The following is a 22,919-nucleotide window of genomic DNA, read 5'->3' as shown; positions in this document are numbered from 1 at the left end:
GAGTTTTTATCATTTGGGTGATTTTCGGTATGAGGTTCATTTCAGAACAACCAGCTACAATATCTGAAAATAAAATTCCCTCTGATCTCCATCCACAAAGAAATCTTTGGAATTGTAAAAGGACCATTTAAGAACTTTGGTGTGCCTGATTGTGGACACTGAGCGCTCTCCTCACCATTCTTGTATAGATATGTATGTGTTTATGTGTTTGACTGTATGTATGTGTATATGTGTGTGGCTTTTTATATGTACAGTGTGTGTGTGTGTGTGTGTGTGTGTGTGTGTGTGTGTGTGTGTGTGTTTGTATGTTTATATGTATGTGTGTGTGACCATGTATGTATCAGTGACGTGCGGTGGGGTGAGGCAGAGCCTTTCCTGTCATACTAACATTTGTGTCAGAGTTTTGACTGTATAAAGTATATGAAAAATACAAAGAATATGTTTGAAATATCTGCTTTGTATTATTCTAATCATTTTTATAGCCAAAACTCTAGAATAAAACAGTCCATGGCAGGTGAGGCAGTGCCTCCCCTGCCTATCTTTTCCGCACATCTCAGATCAAAACTCACCAAATTTCCAGGCGTTTATAATGCTGCACCCGTGTATAATGCCCAGATGTATGTTTTGGCTCATATATTGTGTGTAAATCTGGCTCTGGTGGTAGCCAGTGCCCCCTGAGTGATTTACCTCACCGCACGTCCCTGGTATGTACGCTTATCTCCGCAGCCATCACTGGTGGGACAGTCCACTTTTTTTGGTACTGTCCCATTTGTAGGCTGGAAGAAAGGTAGGGAGGGAACGCTCCCACCCACTGTGCGCGTGATTTTCTGGATAGCCCAGCAGATGGGGAAGCGATGTATATGCCCCTAGGGTGAAGATAAATGGGCATATGACTTGTGGCTACTCCCCCTGTTCATATGCACGCTGAAGATTTGAGCTGGGGAGGCACTGGCAGCTAACACCCCCCTCCCCCGTAGAGGGGGGGGGGGTGTAGTCCCCCACACATCACTAAAACCAGCACCGGGCAGAACCCCAGCCAGGGGGGATAATGCCATAGCAGGGGAGACACCCAGTGTGGGGTCCCCCTGCGTAACATTAATAACCCCCAAAGCCAGTCAGCCCAGGGCTGGAATTCTTCAGAAAGTGGGGACCCCAAAAAATAAAAATGGGGTCCCCCCTCCCGAGCAACAACCAGCACTGTGCTATGCCCCGCACCCCTGGTGGTGGTGGGTGCGGGGTTCATTGTATGTTAATATTGTTCTTTACAGGTGGCCTGCAGGTCCCAACAAGCCTGCCCCAGACATAAAGGGCACGCTGGCACCTGTAGTCCACCTGTAAAGAAAATATTAAAATAAAACACCCCACTGTCTTAAAAAAAAAAGTTTTATTAGACAGGGTCTTCACCTGGGGGAGGCAGCCTTTAAGCTCTTTTGCATGGCGGCCGCCGCCTTCCCAGGGCTTCCGGCGTCTTCACCTGGGGGAATGCCACCTCCCCAGGACTTCCAGCGTCTTCACCTGGGGGGGGCGCCACCTTCCCAGGGTTTCCAGCGTCTTTAACTGGGAGGCGGTGGCCTTTAAGCTCTTTTGCATGGCCGCCGCCCTTCCAGGACTTCCACGGCATCTTATTTCTTCAGGAGATCTACACTGCTCCTCTTCCACAATCAGACTGATGCCGCTGCCTCGCGCTGACTTATATAAGTCAGCCAGAAGGGGTGGGGCGATTGGCTCGCGGCGGCCATCTTGAATTTCAAAAATTACGCTGAGGCGCCATTTTTAAACTGGTACTGCTCCGCTGCCAAACTCTGCAGAATCAATGCAGGTATACTATCACGTCCCACCGCCAGCACCACCGCCGCATCCCGCCGCATCCCACCGCTCGCACCTCCGCCACCACCGATGCCCACACAGTGACGACAGCGGATCCAGTGACGGTTGAAATCACGACCCTATATGAAAGCGGCACCTCTAATGGTGCCGCTTTGCCATGTATTTTCAATGGGCTATTACTGCCCATGGCTTGGCCCCGCCCGCGCCCGTCCCCCCCCCCCCCCCCCCCCCGCCCCCGCTCCTATATCTTTCCCCATTGACAACGGGAGGCTCTGATTACATGGTGCAATCGCTGACAGAGCTGGCGCACAGTAGGTGGCTGGCCCTATTCACCTGAATAAAAGCACTGGCCAGGTGCCACGATCAGTGCCTCCCAAACACATCCTAACATTAGAAAGGATTAGATTAATACAAAGGAGATACTTATGACACAGAATATGTGTCATAAGTATCTTCTTTGTATTATTTTAATAATGACAGGGAAGGCACTGACTCCCCTGACTGCACGTCCCTGGTGTAAGTAGGTACAGGGTGGTGGTGTTGTATGCTGGAAAAGTGTGGAAAACAGTAGGTAAGTGCAGGGGTCACTGGATCTTAGTGGATGCCTACTGTCTTCCATTGTGACATTCTCACAGTCCCAAGATGGCTCTGTACTTGCTCAGAAGTAGCCTTGGTAGCCATCTTGGTACAGAGAATGTAGCTTCCCTGGAGGAACAGCAACATGGAGTCTGTGCAGTAGTGCACGCTACTTTCAACATGGGTCAGCTCCAGAAGCGTCACTGATAATGGTGACACCCGGTGCAGGAGGGTACAGTGGGCACAATGCAAAGCTGTGTGCTGGCGAAAAGGTGCATGGTCTCGCTGGTAATGGGCATGGCCTCATGTGCAGGTGGCATGGCCTCACAGCCTGAACCTCTGTTTTGTCAATCCAGGGGTCCCAGAGATGCGGGCTGACCCGGGAACCAGTGTGAGTGCAGTAGCTGGGTGCTGCACATAATGTCACAGTGCAGCACCCGGCTCCTGTCACTGAATTGGAGGCGGTACTTTGGTGTTTGGGCTGCACCCCCGTTGTGACACCAGTGGCCACTCAGCCCTTCTTTTTTACTAAGCAGCACTAGGCTGAACAAGTTATAGCTGGTGACACTTTGATTGGTATGGCAGAAACTAGTCCTGCTCGCAACCAAACCAAACTCAAAGCATCTCAATATCACTGCTAAAATCTCTGGGTAGCAAACTCCACTGGGTCCAAATGCCCAAAATCCCACCACCATAATAACATATGAAGAAAAAACAATGCACTAACATTTTAAGCACTTTTAACCGCCCTTTAACTTTTTTTTGCAGAGAATGTGATTCATATATTTTGTAATGGGCAGGACATATATACGTCTTATATTTACGATGTACTGTACGTGGCATTTGTAGAACAAGTACAGGTATATACATGGAATTCTAATACAGGTTGAGTATCCCATATCCAAATATTCCGAAATACAGAATATTCCGAAATACGGACTTTTTTGAGTGAGAGTGAGATAGTGAAACCTTTGTTTTTTGATGGCTCAATGTACACAAACTTTGTTTAATACACAGTTATAAAAAATATTGTATTAAATAACCTTCTGGCTGTGTGTATATAAGGTGTATATGAAACATAAATGAATTGTGTGAATGTACACACACTTTGTTTAATGCACAAAGTTATTAAAAATATTGGCTAAAATGATCTTCAGGCTGTGTGTATAAGGTGTATATGAAACATAAATGCATTCTGTGCTTAGATTTAGGTCCCATCACCATGATATCTCATTATGGTATGCAATTATTCCAAAATACGGAAAAATCCGATATCCAAAATACCTCTGGTCCCAAGCATATTGGATAAGGGATACTCAACCTGTACTATTGCTTTATAGAAAGGCAACCTGCATCTACAGTTGTCAGGGGCTTCTCACATGCCGCATACCCAAGTAATGATGCCAGACAGGGCTGTCTGCTGTACCCCCCCTAGTGGCTAGGGTTAGAGCTAATCCGAACATTTCTGTGATAAATTCAGGGTCCGTGAGTCTAAAGGCCCGTACACACTGGTCGATATATCGGCCGTTCTCCTGAACGGCCGATATATCGCGGGACCGTCGGCCAGTGTGCACGGCCGATATGTCTGTAAACTCTGTCGTTCACAGACGTATCGCGTTGGCCCCGCAGCACAGCCGACGGCCAATATATCTATCGATATATTGGCGCGTCGCTGTGTGTGTGCGGGGCGGTCGTCCGACCGCCCGTACACATGCTGCGGCGGCCGGCGGTGATTGACAGCTGAACTGGGCGGGCGTGTGTACACGCCCGCCCAGTTCATGACGTCAGTCCCCGACGGATCGGGCAGTGTGTATGCTGAACACACTGCTCGATCCGTCCATAGATATATCTGCAGATCAATTGATCTGCAGATATATCTATTAGTGTGTACCCACCTTAAGGTAGGAGGATGATATTCACTTTTTTATTGTGCCCTATGATATCATCTTTCAACATGAAATTAAAATGTATGGCTCCCTCTAGGTATACTAAATTAATGTAGGTACTGTATATCTGAGGTTCTAGACCAGCAGATCAGTTAAGAAGTATTAGTAATCGTTGTGGATTGTGTATAGAAGTTGCTACGTAAAATATGGAATATTTTGATATAACGTTTCCTATTTAATTGGAGATTATATTAGCTAGTGAATCTTTGCATTCTATTGTCTGCTTTATTTAAAAAAAAAATATGTTTACCTTATAATCTCACAATACAGAACATCCCTGCCATCTACTCAGGAAATCCTTTCAACAGTTTCACCCTCTAAAATAATCAGCTTGTTAACGTAAGCTTAAGTCTATATCAGAAAGCTAATTGATAGAACAGTGCTGCCGATTAAACACCCGACACACCATAATCTCTTCCCTACCGTAGTTTCAGGAAATCCTCTTCACCGTTCCAAACTCTAAAACCTGATAACACTGCATGCCATGAGAAGCAACTCAACAATCACCATGAAACAGGGAGCTACATCTTCCTGTCATGATTCTTTGCTGAGCACACCTGGTCTGTCCAAGTAACCTGCCCAAATCTCGGCACTTACCCCAATTTGCAGGTTATTACATTTAGCCCCACAGTGGCAAACGCAGGATTTCTTGAGGTGGGTTTCCAAATGAAGTCCACAATCTCTCACTCTGCAGAACATTGGGGCATATGTGTTGGGCGGGGGGGTTTGTATGAGCGGTAGAAGAACCTAGTAACGACCCTGGCCATTAATGTAAACATTGGTCTTTTTATACACGGGATGCTGTATGGAATACAGTACAGGTTGAGTATCCCATATCCATATATTCCGAAATACGGAATATTCCGAAATACGGACTTTTTTGAGTGAGAGTGAGATAGTGAAACTTTTGTTTTTTGATGTCTCAATGTACACAAACTTTGTTTAATACACAAAGTTATTAAAAATATTGTATTAAATGACCTTCAGGCTGTGTATATAAGGTGTATATGAAACATAAATGAATTGTGTGAATGTAGACACACTTTGTTTAATGCACAAAGTTATAAAAAATATTGGCTAAAATGACCTTCAGGCTGTGTGTATAAGGTGTATATGAAACATAAATGCATTCTGTGCTTAGATTTAGGTCCCATCACCATGATATCTCACTATGGTATGCAATTATTCCAAAATACGGAAAAATCCCATATCCAAAATACCTCTGGTCCCAAGCATTTTGGATAAGGGAGACTCAACCTGTATTAATATTTAACACTATAGATTGTCTGTAATATAGGCTGTATCAAACATATTTAAATAATATAAATAAGTGGTCAGGAAAAGGTTGAACATACCATGATAAATAAATACACAAACATAAAGACTGCGTAGGGAACATACTGTGACCATAGCAGCATAAACGAACCGTCGGGGCTTCCTCAGCGCCACTCAGTGCATTCACCTTGGCTTGGAAGGGGTTAATGTTTTGTGGTGGGAGGAACGTGGAGAGAGGGTCCGAGGGGCTGATTGGCTGGATCATGTATAGGGGCTGGCCTGTCATACATATAGGCTCCTGACATGGTACTTCCTCCCTCTTTTCAGCTCTTCTCATGACTGCAAGTATTGATCTCATTTAATATATCCTACACCAGTGTTTTTCAACCACTGTGCCGTGGCACACTAATGTGCCCTGAGCAGTCTCCAGGTGTGCCGCCATAGAAGCACAGCCAGGCCTGTCAGTGTTTTGCTGCTACTGAGGCCCTGGAATGATCAATACTGGTGGGTTTAGTGGTTGCAGAGCCAGTTCTAATTTTGAACCCGGGCAGTGTTGGGCTCTTCTGGCTTTCTCAGATGTGGCTCAGGCGTTACCTATGGAGAAGCTGCGACAAGACATCCTAGGACTCGCAACTGCACCATGCATCACCATTATATTTGAGTGTGCCTTGGCAATAGTTAAATCTTGTTCAGTGTGCCGCAAGTTGTACAAGGTTGAAAATCTCTGTCCTACACCCTTATTCTCTCTCATACTTCTAAAATATCCCTTTCTTCTTCTTTCACTCCCTCTCCTCTGTTCTTTTACTTTCTATATTCCCACTTCTCCTGGTCTCTTTACCCTTCTATTCTTACCTTGCCAAAAAAATGCTCTGTGCCTCCCCTATGGCCACCAGAATTTCAGCTCGCACCGCTGCCCCCCGCCCGGCTCCTGGACGCCCTGAGGTCCAGCCAGCCCGGGGAGTGTCTGCTGCGGCTGCCGGAGAGGTTCTGGCCAGGGACGGTGCTCTGCCGTCCCTGAGCCCGTCGCTAGGCGCCACCAGCAGCAGCAGCTCCGATCACGTGGGGCCAGGACGGAGCTCCCGGCCCGTGGATCGGCTGCTTGCTGCCACCAGGGGGCGCTACTGTGCCCAAAATGTTTATTTTACATAAAATAAATAAAATAAAATAAAAAATAAATAAAATATAAATAAATAAATAATAATAATAATAATAATTAAAAAAAAAAAAAAAGGCGGCCACGAACCTCCACTACTGGGGTTACTGGGCGGGCGAGGGGTCGCGTGGCTGCCAGACACATGCAGTTTAGGCAGCGTCTGCGTGCGGCTTCTCATACTGACGGCTGGGGGGCCCGATGAGGCCAGACCCATCTGGCCGCCCCACCCCTCCCCCCCTTCGGCCGGTCAGGTCCAGCCTGCGCCCTCCCCCGACAGAGCGGGGTGTCGCCCCCGCTCTGCGGTTTCACATCCCCCGTTGCCAGTTGCGGATAGGGCAGGGCGGGTTAGAAGAGGGCGTTCTGCAGCCCTCCTGGCCTCTCCTGCCGTGGTTGGACCCGTGATGCCGGCCCCTCCCGGCGGCTAGTGGCCCGCTTTGTACTGCCGCCAGCCGTCAACGTGCAGCCCTACCAGTTTCATACGGGGGTGGCGGGCGATGACAGTAGGCGAGCGATCAGTCTCTCCAGGCGTCCAGATGTCTGCTTCCGTAGCTGCAGCGGACAGCACTCAGCCGACGTTGAGCCGCCTCTTTCTAGTTCTGGCGACTCTCCGGCTTCGCCTCCAGGGGCCTTTCTCCCGACGGGAGGTTTGCGTACCTCCTGTGGGGCGCGCTAATCGCGTGGCGCATCTGATCTTAGAGCCCCTGTCACGGCGGCTGATCCCGTGGTGAACGCCACCACCCTGTCCGCTATTTGTGCTGCTGCCGTGTCGACGGTAGCTCCCTTGTTATCCTCCGTACCCGGGACACCGGGATGGGCCGCCGCTTTTTTGGCGGATAACAATGCGCAATCTCTCCTGTCCTCTGGCGTGACAGTCGCCCCGCCTGCCCCACTCCCCGCGGCTGCGGGTCCGTTTGGGGAACGGGGGAACATTGTCGCTTTTGTTTCCCCAGCCGCAGACGTCGGGCCAGGAATGGAGTCAGTCGACGCATCTACAAGTCGTACGGCGGCTGCTGAGACGGACGGAGTTCCCCCTCTTACTGGTGAGTCTTCATTGGGCCCTGACTGGTCCGACAGGAGCGCAGTTACCCCCGTAGTAGGGGGGGGGGGGATCTAGTACTCAGTCCCGCTCCTCTCGCAGCGGCAACAGTGCGCATAGGGGTACCGGCAAGCGCGATAGGCGCAGTGGCACGGACTCTTCCCTTGCCTCCATGTCCTCGGAGGGTGTGTCCCCTTCCTGCGACAGTTTGCACAGAGTCCAGGGTCAAAAAACGCTGCGAGCTACGGCATTCAACCTATTCCGCCTCGCAAGTGTCGGGGGAGTAGTACACCGTTCACTGCGCCAACACGTCAGTGCACCGTGGTCTCCGGCCCCGGTCTGAGACCGGATCCGTAAGGGCCTATCTGCCTATATTTTGCTCTTACTAGTGATGCTCGTATAGCCTTGCTTTCGGCTAAGCAAAAGGGCCGGGACAGCGAGGACGCTTTGCGCTCCTACACGACTTGAGTTAGGTGCATGTTGATCTTGGCGGCGTGTTACTCAGAGTCGCGCCCGGTCGAACACATGCACATCGTGCGCCTTCAATTCCTTATACACGTGCTGTACCATACTTGGCGGCGTTACTACTGGAACTTCCGGGGCAAACAGCATGGGCGGCAGATCTATACCTTCGGTAACAAGTATGTGGGATTGTGCTCGGAGCTGCCGCAGAGCCAGCCAGTACAGCAGGAGCGACGGGTTCCACGACCGGCCTCTCATTCTGCCAGCTTTTGCGGTGGTTCATGGCGCGCGGGGGAATGGTTAATTCTTCACTTTCAATCCTACCCAATGCGGTTTGGGGCGGCGGTGTCGCATTCGTCACTCCTGCATCAGCTGTGGCGTAGGCCACGGGATCAAGGACTGCCCCAGTACACGGCACAGGGGTAATTCCGGCCCGCAGAGCCGCGCTCCTGCGGCCCCAAGCGTTGGCCACAGCCCCCTCCCCAATTAGACTTCGAGCGCTCATACCCTGCCTGTGACGGCTCACGTGGCCGGTGGACGCCCTATTCTTACCTCGGGTTTTCGCACCTAGTTGCCTCTTGCCGATACATGGTCTGGCGGATCACGGGGCTAGTACGAACTTGCATTCGGCTCGGTAGTTTCCGGGCGTGCTCCGGCAGAAGGTTGCGGCCGCATTGTCGTTGGCTGGGATGATAGGCTCTCTCATCCATCTTACCTGTCCTCTCGGGTCATCTGTTAATAAGGCTATCCCTATTATCAGGTAGGGTCGTTTACCTATCTGTAAGTTTGATTCGACCATAGATGCCATTCGGTCGTTTGGTCCGGGGGCGGCTATGTGTAATTGGACATCGCGTCAGCATTTCGCTCCTTCCGCTGCACCCTTTCGTCTTTCGATTATGGGTTTTCAACTGGATGATGGCTAATACATCCATCGCTGCCTCCCTGTGGGGTTTTTTCTCTCTCGTGCGCTGACTTTGCAAGGTGCAGTTCTTTCCTCCACTGGGGTCCGCAGCAAGCGACGGGCGAGCGGGGTATGTCGCACTACCTGGATGATTTATTTTGCTCGGCCCACCTGGCTCTGTTCGCTGCGTCGTCTTGCTGCGGTGGCCGTTGGCAGGGTCCCTCCGTTTACCTCAGGATTCAGAGGGATACGGTCGGTGGTCTCTGAAGGCTCCTTGGGGACACGGTGTTGCGTCTTCCCGATGGTTTCCTCTATGAGCTCACCGTGGACAAGCTTACTCTACAACAGGCCCAAGAAGGATCCTTCTTGGGCCTGTTTCTTTTTGCTTGGAACGTTATCCCAATGGGTAGAGTTTTGCTGTGGGAAATTGGAACGGGCGACAGTTTGGATTAGACACCCTCATCATTTTCTTAGTTTAGCACTCGAGGGATTTACGTATTTGGACGGATTTCTAGTTCGTTTCACCTTCTCTCTGGAGCTTTTCACGGACGCCTCTAGTGCTTGAGATTCTTGCTGTTGCTGGATGTTTTTTTCCCATACTGGGCACAGTGGCGCTCTGGCGCTATGCCCTGCATAACAGACAGGTGGTCTTCTGGGGCGACAATTTGGCCGTGGTTTTTTGCCATCATTAGGCAGGAGTCCACATCCTTGCTGGACTGCGGGTCTTCGCACAGATAGTCTTGCTATGCTGGGTGAACAACATTACGTTGCGAGACAAGCATGTCCCGGCCGAGCGCAACGAAATTGATGATACCCTTTCTCGCGGCGACTGGCAGTGGTTTCGGCAGTTAGCTCCTGCAACTCTAATCCAAGGGGACTTCTGTCCTGCTTCTGTGTGCGGATTGGAGGATTTAGCCCACAAGTCTTTGGCTCCTGCAACTTTTACGGCCTATCTGGCCGAATCGCTACCTTCTGGAGAGGGGCCATAGTGGGTAAGACCCCTCACAAGGCAGATGGCCCATAGTTGCTTTGGATTCGGGATGGCTGGGATGGTGGCAGAAGGCCGATCCCATAACATCTGGATAGCTGGCTCTCAGGGATAGTGGCAAAAGGCCGATCCCATAACATCTGGGTAGCAGGCCCTCAGGGATAGTGGCAGAAGGCCGATCCCATAACATCTGGGTAGCATGTCCTCAGGGATGGTGGCAGAAGGCCGATCCCATAACATCTGGGTAGCAGGCCCTCAGGGATGGTGGCAGAAGGCCGATCCCATAACATCGGGGTAGCAGACCCTTAGGGATGGTAGCAGAAGGCCGATCCCAGAACATCGGGGGTAGCAGACCCTTAGGGATGGTGGCAGAAGGCCGATCCCAGAACATCGGGGCAGAAGGCCCTCCAACATTTAGGTTATTATTTCAACTATGATTTTGAGATATTTTATTTTCCTGTGCTGTCTGCTTTCTGCTATGTGTGATAACTATTTTCAACCGTCCCTTAGTTGGACAGGGAGTTTTTTAATACAAGTTTAGATTTAATAGGCCTTCCGTTCAGTCAATAAAGGCCGTCGACGCACACCCCGAAGGTTTGGGGTTTTGGATTCAGCGCTCACGATACGGGGATACGATATTGGGGATACGGGTTCGCCTCTTCGTGGCGGCCTTTACGATGTCCTTTCCACGGTACGCTCAGGATGGGTGAGCTGGGGTCCGTCTCTCGGACTTCAGCCTCGCCCGTGCTGGCGGCCTGCGTCGTCGTATGCCCCGACGGTTTGTGGTGTCGGATTCAGTGCTCCAAGACGGACGTAGTCGGCAGGGGGCTGTGGGTTCGAATGGGTCAGGCTCATGCGCGGGGCAATTGTCCAGTGCCCGCGGCCCGGGCTTATTCGTCCCTTCGGCCTCCAATGCCCACCGGGTAGCTCGTCCATCGTGACGGTTCCCGGTTGTCCAGATATCACTCCCGGTCGGTTTTGGAACGTTGTTTTTTGTACCTGGGTCTATCTCCGGCCGACACTGGGACTCACTCTTTCCGCATCGGCGCTGCGCCAGCAGCCGCTGCGGCGGGTTGGTCCGAAGTCGAAGTCCGGGCACTGGATAGGTGGAGGTCTGGTGCAGTCATACGCTATATCAGGCCTTTTCCTCCCAGTGCGCCCCTTTGAGGACTAGCCGCTCGCCGCAGTTGCACTTTGCGATTGCGGGGGCCTTGAGGAATTTTTGTTTTATCGTTGGTTTTAATTACGGCTTTTGCCGGCTAATGAAGTTTTGTGTTTTTGCCTCAAGTCAAATTGGGCGACCCTTCCCCCCAAAACCCCCTCCCCGTTAGGGACGCAGTTAGGTTGCCCATCTACTACTCATACTATATTTATTTTGCTTTTTAACCTGCGTTACACCCTTCTTTTGCAGGACGGCGGTTAGGTCCGCACTTTATATGATTTGACGGCCATTCATACATCTACGGGCTGTTCGTGTCTGGGCTGGCCCGGCCAAAGCTGCGGTCTGTGCGCTGGTGGGGGCGTAGAGGCCTCCGCTGGGGACGGCCTGCGGGACTGGCTCCGGGCGGCACCCGCGGCCGGCTGGTATACTGATCTTCTTGGGGGACCTTATTCACATTCTTAGGTACCTTTAGGTAGTTTTCTTGGGTTTCGTTGCATTAGTCCGTATTCTACTTTTATGTCTCTTTAGTTAGTTTTGTTCTGCTTTTTAGGTCCCTTTAGTTAGTCTTTTCGGAGTAGGTGGCGGTGGCAGGTTGGTAACCTGGCAGTTGGCCGGTTTCTGAACGGTTACTTAATTTTAATTATGAGTTCAAGGTTAGTAAGTTTGGGTGTACTTTTAGGTAAATTTTATAGTTTTATAATTAGTTTATGGGCATCGCTTTACCAAGTGAGTCCATATAACTGGTATAAACATATGTGGATGGCGGGGCCGGTGGCCCAATTTTTACCATGTAGGGGCGGAGCGTACCTCCGTCCCTGCAACAGTTGGTGGGGCAGGGGTAGTGGCAGAAGGCCGACCCCTGTCCTTGGATTTTTGATTTTCGATGTCTGGGATGGAGGCAGGAGGCCGATCCCGGAACATCTGGGGCAGAAGGCTCCCTCATACATATGTTTTTTATTGCTTGTTTTTCTGTATTATAACATTGATCACCCATGTTACATTTATCATGCTTAACCGTTCTTCTCCCCGCCACCTTAGTTAGAGAGGGAAGTCTGCATTTTAGTCTTAGTATTTAATAGGCCTCCCTATCAGTCAGAAAAATAAAAGCTGACCCCTTTCATGCCAATTACAGTTGTTGTGTCTTTATTTTATAAGATAAGTGTGCTTGAGTGGCGCGTGGATGCATCTGACGTGTGAGGTTTAAGACTGCGTAGGGAACATACTGTGACCATAGCAGCATAAACGACCCGTCGGGGCTTCCTCAGCGCCACTCAGTGCATTCACCTTGGCTTGGAAGGGGTTAATGTTTTGTGGTGGGAGGAACGTGGAGAGAGGGTCCGAGGGGCTGATTGGCTGGATCATGTATAGGGGCTGGCCTGTCATACATATAGGCTGCTGACATGGTACTTCCTCCCTCTTTTCAGCTCTTCTCATGACCCGCCCTCCCGCCCTGGGGACTTGGTTTTGGTTTTTATTTTATTTTTGTTCTACAGTCGGGTTCATTGTGTCGGCTTTTGGTGGCCGGTTTCTGAACGGTTACTTAATTTTAATTATGAGTTCAAGGTTAGTAAGTTTGGGTGTACTTTTAGGTAAATTTTATAGTTTTATAATTAGTTTACGGGCATCGCTTTACCAAGTGGGTCCATATAACTGGTATAAACATATGTGGATGGCGGGGCCGGTGGCCCAATTTTTACCATGTAGGGGCGGAGCGTACCTCCGTCCCTGCAACTGTTGGTGGGGCAGGGGTAGTGGCAGAAGGCCGACCCCTGTCCTTGGATTTTTGATTTTCGATGTCTGGGATGGAGGCAGGAGGCCGATCCCGGAACATCTGGGGCAGAAGGCTCCCTCATACATATGTTTTTTATTGCTTGTTTTTCTGTATTATAACATTGATCACCCATGTTACGTTTATCATGCTTAACCGTTCTTCTCCCCGCCACCTTAGTTAGAGAGGGAAGTCTGCATTTTAGTCTTAGTATTTAATAGGCCTCCCTATCAGTCAGAAAAATAAAAGCTGACCCCTTTCATGCCAATTACAGTTGTTGTGTCTTTATTTTATAAGATAAGTGTGCTTGAGTGGCGCGTGGATGCATCTGACGTGTGAGGTTTATAGAACCATTACCACACTTTCTAAGCACACACTCTCCCACCTCATGGTAAGGCTCCTGTTTTCTTCCTGGAAGCTACTGTCGGGTCCAGTGCACTGGCTGAGTACTCAGATCCACACACACTGCAAACTTGGTAGAAGAAGCTGCTACCATTGGCACGTGCAGCAGCTCTGCTCTGTCCCTTAAACTGCATGATGTGGCGGCTGCTCTAGTAATTGTATTATATACCATTGCTATTGCCATGTTTAGGGGAGTGGCCAGTCTCCAGTGGGGGTGTGGCCAGCAGCGACATTGGTTTGCCTAACCATTAGAGAGTGCATGCACTGGGGCCTTTATAACTATATAAACACTGCTAATGCATCAGAAGTTAAAGTGAGGAATGGGGTGGAACTGCGTTCCGTCAGTTCCATTTGGAGACAGAACCAGTTTCGCCTTCTCCAGCCCACCTAACCCAGGGAGATACCCGGAGCCGCAAGGAGATGCCGGGCGCACACTGAGATTTTGTTACCATCGGGCGCTGGCTCCTTCCCCTCAGTGGTAGCCGGAGGCAGGAGCTCACTCCTGAGCTCCAAATTTCGTCTCAGGCAGTGTGCGGCTGTGCGGCCCTATGGCAGAGATGTTATGACGTCTCTCCCATAGTTCCGAGTAGCGGGCGCCAGATGGAGGGCAACTGTCCGGAAGTAGGAGTGGGGCTGATGACTATTGTGGGGGGGGTTTGTGTTTTTTTGTGTGTGTGTGTGTGTTTGTTTGTGTAAGTGGCGCTACTAGGGGGCATAACTACAGGGGGGCATGACTACTACAGGGGGCATATCTACTGGGGGCATATCTACTGGGGGCATAACGACAGGGGGCATTACTACACGGGGGCATTACTATTGGTGGCACTACTAATGAGGGCATTGCATAGGGGGCACTTAATAAAGGGCATCACTCCTGGGGACAGAAGTGGCACTACTACTGGGGGCACTTTATAATGGGCACAAATACTATGGGCTCTACATAAGGGGCACTACCACTACAGTGGGCATCGCATAAGGGGCTCTACTACTGAGGGCACTGTATAAGAGGCACTACTGCTGTGGGCATTATGTGTATTTGGGGTGCTACTACTCTGGGCTCTGTGTATAAGGGGCACTAATGTGTGTCACAACATGAATAATGGACACTATGTGGTGTAATGTGAATAAGATTGTGCTACTGTGCGGTGTAATTTGAATTGGGTATACTATTTGGTGACAACGCCCTGTTCTTTTTGAGACCACTTTCCTTTTTTGCGGCACGCACAATCCTTTAATTGCGCAGGCGTGGGGGGTGGGGGGGAGTTCCACCTCCTCTCTAGGACCACTTTAAGCACTGTACTGTATGCATAATAATGTACCAGATTAATAACAGCAATTCACGGGTTGGGTAGGATATCCCTGTCATCGGGATGCCGGCGGTCACATGACTGACACCTGGCATCCCGACATTGAAGAACCCCCCCCTCCCGCAACCTCCTTTACAACATTACGGGGGTTGCGGCTAGTGCCTAACCCCTCTAGTGGATAACCCCGGCCCTAACCCTAACAGTGACCCTGATACTTACCCTCGGGATGATGGCTCTCGGTCTTGCAGTGCTGGTTTCCAGAGTGGTGTTGAGATTCTGGCGTCAGTCCCATGACCGCTGGCAACCCGCTGGCATGACCGCTAAACGCATCCCCAGTGCACTATAAAAAAATACATCATAGTCCTGTGCAGTATAATGTCACATATGTGTAATGTATAATTCAGTACAGTCTGCAACCTGATCCCTACAGAAGGAGGAGGGACTCAGGGCCTAATTCAAGGTTGATTTCAAAATCAAAATCTAACTCTCTCTGCGCATGTTACATCTGGCCCACCTGCAGTGCATGTGGTTGTGCCCATTAGAGGAAGATTTTTCATTTGCGATCACCTTGAATTAGGCCCTTAATGTATAAGGAAAAAGCTCTCTATAATAACCTCTTTATGTTTCTTTATTCTATGTAGTCTCCACATGGGATGATAGCACAAGTAACCGGAGGTATGTCCATAACTAGACAAATCAGGAAATACTACTGGCTCCAAAGGATCCTCCTACAGTTCTGTTTATAAAGTTTGGCTTTCTTACCATTGGACCATTTCAAGGCTTATGGTGGGTGCACACTGATAAATAGATCGGCAGATATATCTATGGACGGACCGGGCAGTGTGTTGAGCATACACACTGCCCGATCCGTCGGGGACTGACGTCATGAACACGCCCGCCCAGTTCAGCTGTCAATCACCGCCGGCTGCCACAGCATGTGTTTGGGCGGTCAAGTGGTAGATATATTGTCTGTCAGCTGTGCTGCGGGGCCGACGCGATGTGTCTGTGAACGACGGAGTTCACAGACATATCGCTCGTACACACTGGCCGACAGACCCGCGATATATCGGCCGTTCAAGAGAACGGGCGATATATCGCCCAGTGTGTACCCACCTTTAGTAGCATAGAAGACAGCATCAGTTCACCTAGCTCTTCAAAGGTTGGACCTGTAGATGGTGTTAGCCAGTCTATGAGGAGATCCTCACTGTCCATGTGCAGTGAGAAAGCTGCATACCTCTCAACAAACATTAACCGAAACTCAGGACCCCATCGGCGCATGCATTGGTAAAGAGGGCATGGCTTCATCCCGTTTTCACCACTCTGGGGATGTGCCAGGCACTCCCCGGCTCTCCCTGGACTGCGAAGATGACGTGCATTCTAATCGACATTGTAAAACAAACTGTAGCTAATGTGGAATGAATACTGTGTCAGTTGGCGTGGAGTATCTTGCGTGAATTGTGCATGCACAGGATTGTGTGCACGCTTATGCTATAGAATACAATTGCAGCTCTGCATATGGGTGGAAATACGCTATTTTCGCGTGTGACATTTTCAGTCGTCAATGACGTCCACTTTGCGGCCCTATTATTGACGTTACTAGTGCTTGTCTTTTTGCACGGAACTTTTCTGTATGTTATCTTTGCTTCTTCTGATGGAAATGTTGGTGCTCGAGGAACAAAAAAACAACAATGTAATGCTCTTGGAGTTGACCCACTGGAGTCTGGCTAATATACGTGATTATCCAAAGAATGAGCTGCATTCCAGACAAAATATTTGTCGCTTTGATAACTGGTTTATTATTTCTGATATCTGAGCCAATTGTAGACAAGCCATTGTCAAGGCAGCATAGCACACAATCTATGAATAACAGGACAGGACTTCAAATAGGGTGACAGCAACATCCAGACCGTCCCCCTTGGTGGGGTTCTGCTCCATCCTCAATATAGCGCGCCTTCTGGACGTGTGCTAGAAGGAGGGGGTCTGTTTTTCTGGTATTCAGGCTCCTTGGAGAATTTCTTTACTTGTGTAGAAGGCATTTCCTCCCCAGTGATATCCAGCTGCATAATAAGACCTCCCTCAGCCCCAGTTGTTTCCTGTACAGGGCTCATCAGCTACCTCGCCTTGTCAGAACAGTGCCGGACGGTCTGAGCATCTGCTCACTTCTCCTGTCTTCCCAGTTACCCCGCACACTTCTCCTGTCTGTCTGTCTATCTGTCTCTCTCTCTCTGTCTCTCTCTCTGCTCTGTTTATTAGCAACAAACCTCGTATAGAGCAACAAAATCTGGATTTCTGCATCTGTCTGACTTTGTCCCACTCCGTGTCCGCCCGTCCAGCTGTGATCTCACTCTGCCGTTTGCTGGGAGCTTTCTCTAAGCCGGCGGCGCTTCTGGACACAGGGTAAAGGAGCAGGACCAGCGACAGGATGAAGGCTCTGCTACTGATGCTGCTTGTGATCGGTCTCCCAATGGGACACTCATGTAAGTTGCCACCTTAGCGTGGCCGCTGCTTAATATGTATGCTCAACTTTTGCCTTCACAGGTCTAACCTGGTCCAGTATGGTCCATGCTCACCACTATCAGCATTGGTGTATGTGGGGTGGGTGTGGGGGGACTGAGAAACGTGTTCATTGTGTGCATTCCGGTTGTGTTTGTCTTTGTTTCTGTACTTAAGTGTTTAAGTGGGACATTAAGTGGGACAGAGGGAATAACATTTTCTAAGTAGATAAGCGGTGGCTTTCCAGTTGTATAACTACAAGTCCCAGCATGTCCTGACAACCAGAGAAAATCCCTTTTAGTCTTATGCCGCTACCAGTTTTTGCTTTTTTTTAAAGTGGTCTGGTGGATGTCACTAACATGTTAGAGATAGACAGTCATAGCTCTCCAAGTGGAACTAAAAGTCTCAGCATATCCTGACAATCAGAGGGGCCTGTCTTGTCCTTATTGTGTTGCTCATTGTTTCACTGATTTGAGTACTGGCGGGGAGGGGGGGGGGGGGGGGTAAGGCGATTTAATTGGTAGGCAGCTTGTGACTTTCCAGTCATTCTACAACTACAAGTCCCAGCATATCCTGACAGCCAGAAAAGGGCCAGTATTGAACTTTCTGCTTTGGTTTGTCATTGTTTCTGCCTAAGCCTGCACTAAGCCATCAGAGTGTAGAAGAATTTTGGGAGGCTGATTATTATCAAGAAGACGAAATACCCAGGAGGCTTTGCTCACAAACAGATGATCACTGATTTGGGTGGATTTATTTTTATTTTTTTGCCTGTTAAGAGAAAAACAGGAAAAAAATACTTAAAATCAAGTACATCCCTCCCACACTAGATCACTGCCCTTTATTCAGCCAGTTTCACAATGGTTTCAATTTACAGCGAATAAGAACAGAACACAATCTTAACAGTTGTGCTGCTAATTCTGCCATAAGCCGGTAGTTGATCATTTGGTAGCAGATAAAAAAAGCTAAAGTAGCCTCTAGTACAGGTGTAGGCAATAAACGGCCCTCCTGCTGCTGTGGGACTACTTATCCCAGCATGCCCTGCTATCGTTTTTCTAGGGGGCCACTTTTTGCAAATACAATGTTAGAGTAATGTTTTTAATTCAAACTTTGAGACTGTACGTGTACGAACCACAGCTGATATATTTTTATAGTCTGTACTTACAACAGCTAAACTATCAGACTAAGCTGGCCATACACTGCAGCCAGCCAGCCGGCAGGGACAGGGAAGGAGGCAGATGCCTAATAGTCATATATACACTACACTCTGTATGGAGCACCAGGCAGCTTTATAAACCAAACCTCATGGCCTAGACCAGGGGTGGCCAACCAGTCAGAGACAAAGAGCCAAGAAATCTTGTTCAGTATATCAAAGAGCCGACTTCGAGCCGAAGATGCACTTGCAAAAATGAAGTGTGACCTTGTGCCTGCTAGGCCACGCCCCTGGTATAAAATACATTGAAAAAGCCAGATCCAACATAAAATACAATGAAAAAGCCACTTCTACATCAAATAATTGATAAGCCAGATCTGCATAATATATATTGAAAAAGTCAGATTCACATAAAGCACTTCAGTTCCCCCATGTGTCACTCCAGCCAGCACCCGCCTATGTCACTCCAGACAGCTCCCCCATGTGTATTTGGCTCCCTCAGTTCTCAGTCTACGTAGTGCTGCTGCATGTCTGGCTGGAGTGCAGCGGTTTACAGATCTCTTGTGGTCACGTGACTTTGAGTGTTGGGAGCCACATTTGAATAAAGAAAGAGCCGCATGTGGCTCAAGAGCTACGCGTTGGCCACCACTGGCCTAGACTGTTTTTCAGCAGGTTAAGGGTTGTGAACGATCATCGTTCAAACCAGATGGCTGGTCTGGTTTGCATAATTATCGTGTATGGCCAGCTAATAGCTAACAGAGATGGTTGGTCTTCGGGACATTTACTAAAGATCGATGTTGACTGATTTTAAACCCCAAACCAAATCAATCAACATCAATGTCGTGCTTCAGGGTCAGAATTGCACATTTAGTAGCAAATGATTTCTGACACCGAATTTAATTAAAAAAAAAAAAAAAAAACATGATGTCAGCAATTGTCTATTAGTAACAAAATAAATAAACAACATCGATCTGCTATTGACTAAACTGTATTTTCCACGGTGTACAACCAGACATTCATAGTGTAGTGTCTCCACTACGGCGGAGTTCATAAACATGGAATGTTAAAAGGTTACTTACTACCAAGTTATTTTGTTTATGGGGGAGATGTACTAAGCAATGAAAAGAGTTTAGAAGGAGCCAGTGGAGAAGTTGCCCATGGCAACCAATCAGCTGCTCTGTATAATTTTATAGTATGCAAATTTTAAATGTTACTTCGATGCTGATTGGTTGCTATGGGCAACTTCTCCACTGGCTCACTTCTGCACTCTTTTTACTTCTTAGTACATCTCCCCCTAGTTCCAAAGTCATAGGGCAGAAAATGCTTCTATCCCTCATACGGGTGTCGTACGGTATGCCGGCGCTCGGGCTCCCGGCGACCAGCATACCGGCGCCGGGAGCCCGACCGCCGGCATACCGACAGCGTGGCAAGCGCAAAGGAGCCCCTTGCGGGCTCGCTGCGCTCGCCACGCTGCGGGCACGGTGGCGCGCTATGCGCGCCACACTATTTTATTCTCCCTCCAGGGGGGTCGTGGACCCCCACGAGGGAGAATAGTTGTCGGTATGCCGGGTGTCGGGATTCCGGCGCCGGTATACTGTGCGCCGGGATCCCGACATTCGGCATACAGAAGACCACCCCCTCAAACAACAGGGCTGCTCTCTATCTACTAAACTTAAAGTATTCAGTGAAAACACACATTTTCTCTATGCTTCTGAAGCTCCCAGGCACCGTCTTAAGACCTATCGGGCTGATAAACCGTGTGAAAAGTGTAAAATTGTGTGTCATTTACTTCCGATTCCTTGCGCATCGAATTCGGAGATTGTCACTGCTGCACCAAGGATACATCGTAACCCGAAGCAGTGAATGGGATCGCATGCGAAACATCGTATGCAATAGCCGCCGGCGGGCAGTTGCTGAAGTTTCGCATGCGAGGCTGCATGCGATGCCTCTCTGCAATATTCTACCCAATTACCAGCTCTCTACACAGTTCTCTAACGTACACGAATTATCTTTCTATACTCAAATACCCATCTAAACACATACCCAGCCAGGGCTGGATTAAGGTCTGTGGGGGCCCCTGGGCAACAAATTTGTGGGGCCCCCACACATTGTCCTCACAACTGAAAAAAATAAGATTTTACTTACCGATAAATCTATTTCTCGTAGTCCGTAGTGGATGCTGGGGACTCCGTCAGGACCATGGGGATTAGCGGCTCCGCAGGAGACAGGGCACAAAAATAAAGCTTTAGGATCAGGTGGTGTGCACTGGCTCCTCCCCCTATGACCCTCCTCCAAGCCTCAGTTAGGATACTGTGCCCGGACGAGCGTACACAATAAGGAAGGATTTTGAATCCCGGGTAAGACTCATACCAGCCACACCAATCACACTGTACAACTTGTGATCTGAACCCAGTTAACAGTATGACAAACGTAGGAGCCTCTGAACAGACGGCTCACAACAATAACAACCCGATTTTTTTGTAACAATAACTATGTACAAGTATTGCAGACAATCCGCACTTGGGATGGGCGCCCAGCATCCACTACGGACTACGAGAAATAGATTTATCGGTAAGTAAAATCTTATTTTCTCTGACGTCCTAGTGGATGCTGGGGACTCCGTCAGGACCATGGGGATTATACCAAAGCTCCCAAACGGGCGGGAGAGTGCGGATGACTCTGCAGCACCGAATGAGAGAACTCCAGGTCCTCTTTAGCCAGGGTATCAAATTTGTAGAATTTTACAAACGTGTTCTCCCCCGACCACGTAGCTGCTCGGCAGAGTTGTAATGCCGAGACCCCTCGGGCAGCCGCCCAGGATGAGCCCACCTTCCTTGTGGAATGGGCCTTGACAGATTTAGGCTGTGGCAGGCCTGCCACAGAATGTGCAAGTTGAATTGTGCTACAAATCCAACGAGCAATCGTCTGCTTAGAAGCAGGAGCACCCAGCTTGTTGGGTGCATACAGTATAAACAGCGAGTCAGATTTTCTGACTCCAGCCGTCCTTGAAATATATATTTTCAATGCCCTGACAACGTCCAGCAACTTGGAATCCTCCAAATCGCTAGTAGCCGCAGGCACCACAATAGGCTGGTTCAGGTGAAACGCTGACACCACCTTAGGCAGAAACTGAGGACGCGTCCGCAGTTCTACCCTGTCCGAATGGAAAATCAGATATGGGCTTTTATACGATAAAGCCGCCAATTCTGACACTCTCCTGGCTGAAGCCAGGGCCAGTAGCATGGTTACTTTCCATGTAAGATATTTCAAATCCACCGATTTGAGTGGCTCAAACCAATGGGATTTGAGAAAATCCAAAACTACATTAAGGTCCCACGGAGCCACTGGGGGCACAACCGGGGGCTGTATATGTAGTACTCCTTTTACAAAAATCTGGACTTCAGGAACTGAAGCCAATTCTTTCTGGAAGAAAATCGACAGGGCCGAAATTTGAACCTTAATGGACCCCAATTTGAGGCCCATAGACAATCCTGTTTGCAGGAAATGTAGGAATCGACCCAATTGAAATTCCTCCGTGGGGGCCTTCCTGGCCTCACACCACGCAACATATTTTCTCCAAATGCGGTGATAATGTTGTGCAGTCACCTCCTTCCTGGCTTTTACCAGTGTAGGAATGACCTCTTCCGGAATGCCTTTTTCCCTTAGAATTCGGCGTTCAACCACCATGCCGTCAAACGCAGCCGCGGTAAGTCTTGGAATAGACACGGTCCCTGCTGAAGCAGGTCCCGTCTTATAGGTAGACGCCACGGATCTTCCGTGAGCATCTCCTGAAGTTCCGGGTACCAAGTTCTTCTTGGCCAATCCGGAGCCACGAGTATCGTTCTTACTCCCCTTTGCCGTATAATTCTCAGTACTTTTGGTATGAGAGGCAGAGGAGGAAACACATACACTGACTGGAACACCCACGGTGTTACCAGAGCGTCCACAGCTATTGCCTGAGGGTCTCTTGACCTGGCGCAATACCTGTCCAGTTTTTTGTTGAGGCGAGACGCCATCATATCCACCTTTGGTTTTTCCCAACGGTTCACAATCATGTGGAAGACTTCTGGATGAAGTCCCCACTCTCCCGGGTGTAGATCGTGTCTGCTGAGGAAGTCTGCTTCCCAGTTGTCCACTCCCGGAATGAACACTGCTGACAGTGCTATCACATGATCTTCCGCCCAGCGAAGAATCCTTGCAGCTTCTGCCATTGCTCTCCTGCTTCTTGTGCCGCCCTGTCTGTTTACATGGGCGACTGCCGTGATGTTGTCCGACTGGATCAACACCGGCTGACCCTGAAGCAGGGGTTTTGCCAGGCTTAGAGCATTGTAAATCGCTCTTAGCTCCAGTATATTTATGTGAAGAGACATCTCCAGGCTTGACCATACTCCCTGGAAGTTTCTTCCCTGTGTGACCGCTCCCCAGCCTCTCAGACTGGCATCCGTGGTCACCAGAACCCAGTCCTGTATGCCG

The 22,919-nt window shown here is 49.3% G+C and overlaps 1 protein-coding gene across 1 annotated transcript in view; it reads left to right on the top strand.

Annotated features, from left to right (window-relative positions):
- Positions 1–16,797: 16,797 nt before the first annotated feature.
- Positions 16,798–22,919, top strand: part of ENG (endoglin) — an 87,724-nt gene continuing 81,602 nt past the window's right edge. The window contains exon 1 of the mRNA XM_063936643.1: positions 16,798–17,280. Coding sequence (XP_063792713.1) covers positions 17,226–17,280 — 55 coding nt within the window. The 5' untranslated portion in view covers positions 16,798–17,225. The remainder of the gene's footprint in view (positions 17,281–22,919) is intronic.

The sequence above is a fragment of the Pseudophryne corroboree genome, chromosome 8, assembly GCF_028390025.1.
Source record: "Pseudophryne corroboree isolate aPseCor3 chromosome 8, aPseCor3.hap2, whole genome shotgun sequence".
NCBI lineage: Eukaryota > Metazoa > Chordata > Amphibia > Anura > Myobatrachidae > Pseudophryne > Pseudophryne corroboree.
Note: the sequence above shows the minus strand (reverse complement) of the source record. Positions and strands in the feature narration are given on the sequence as shown.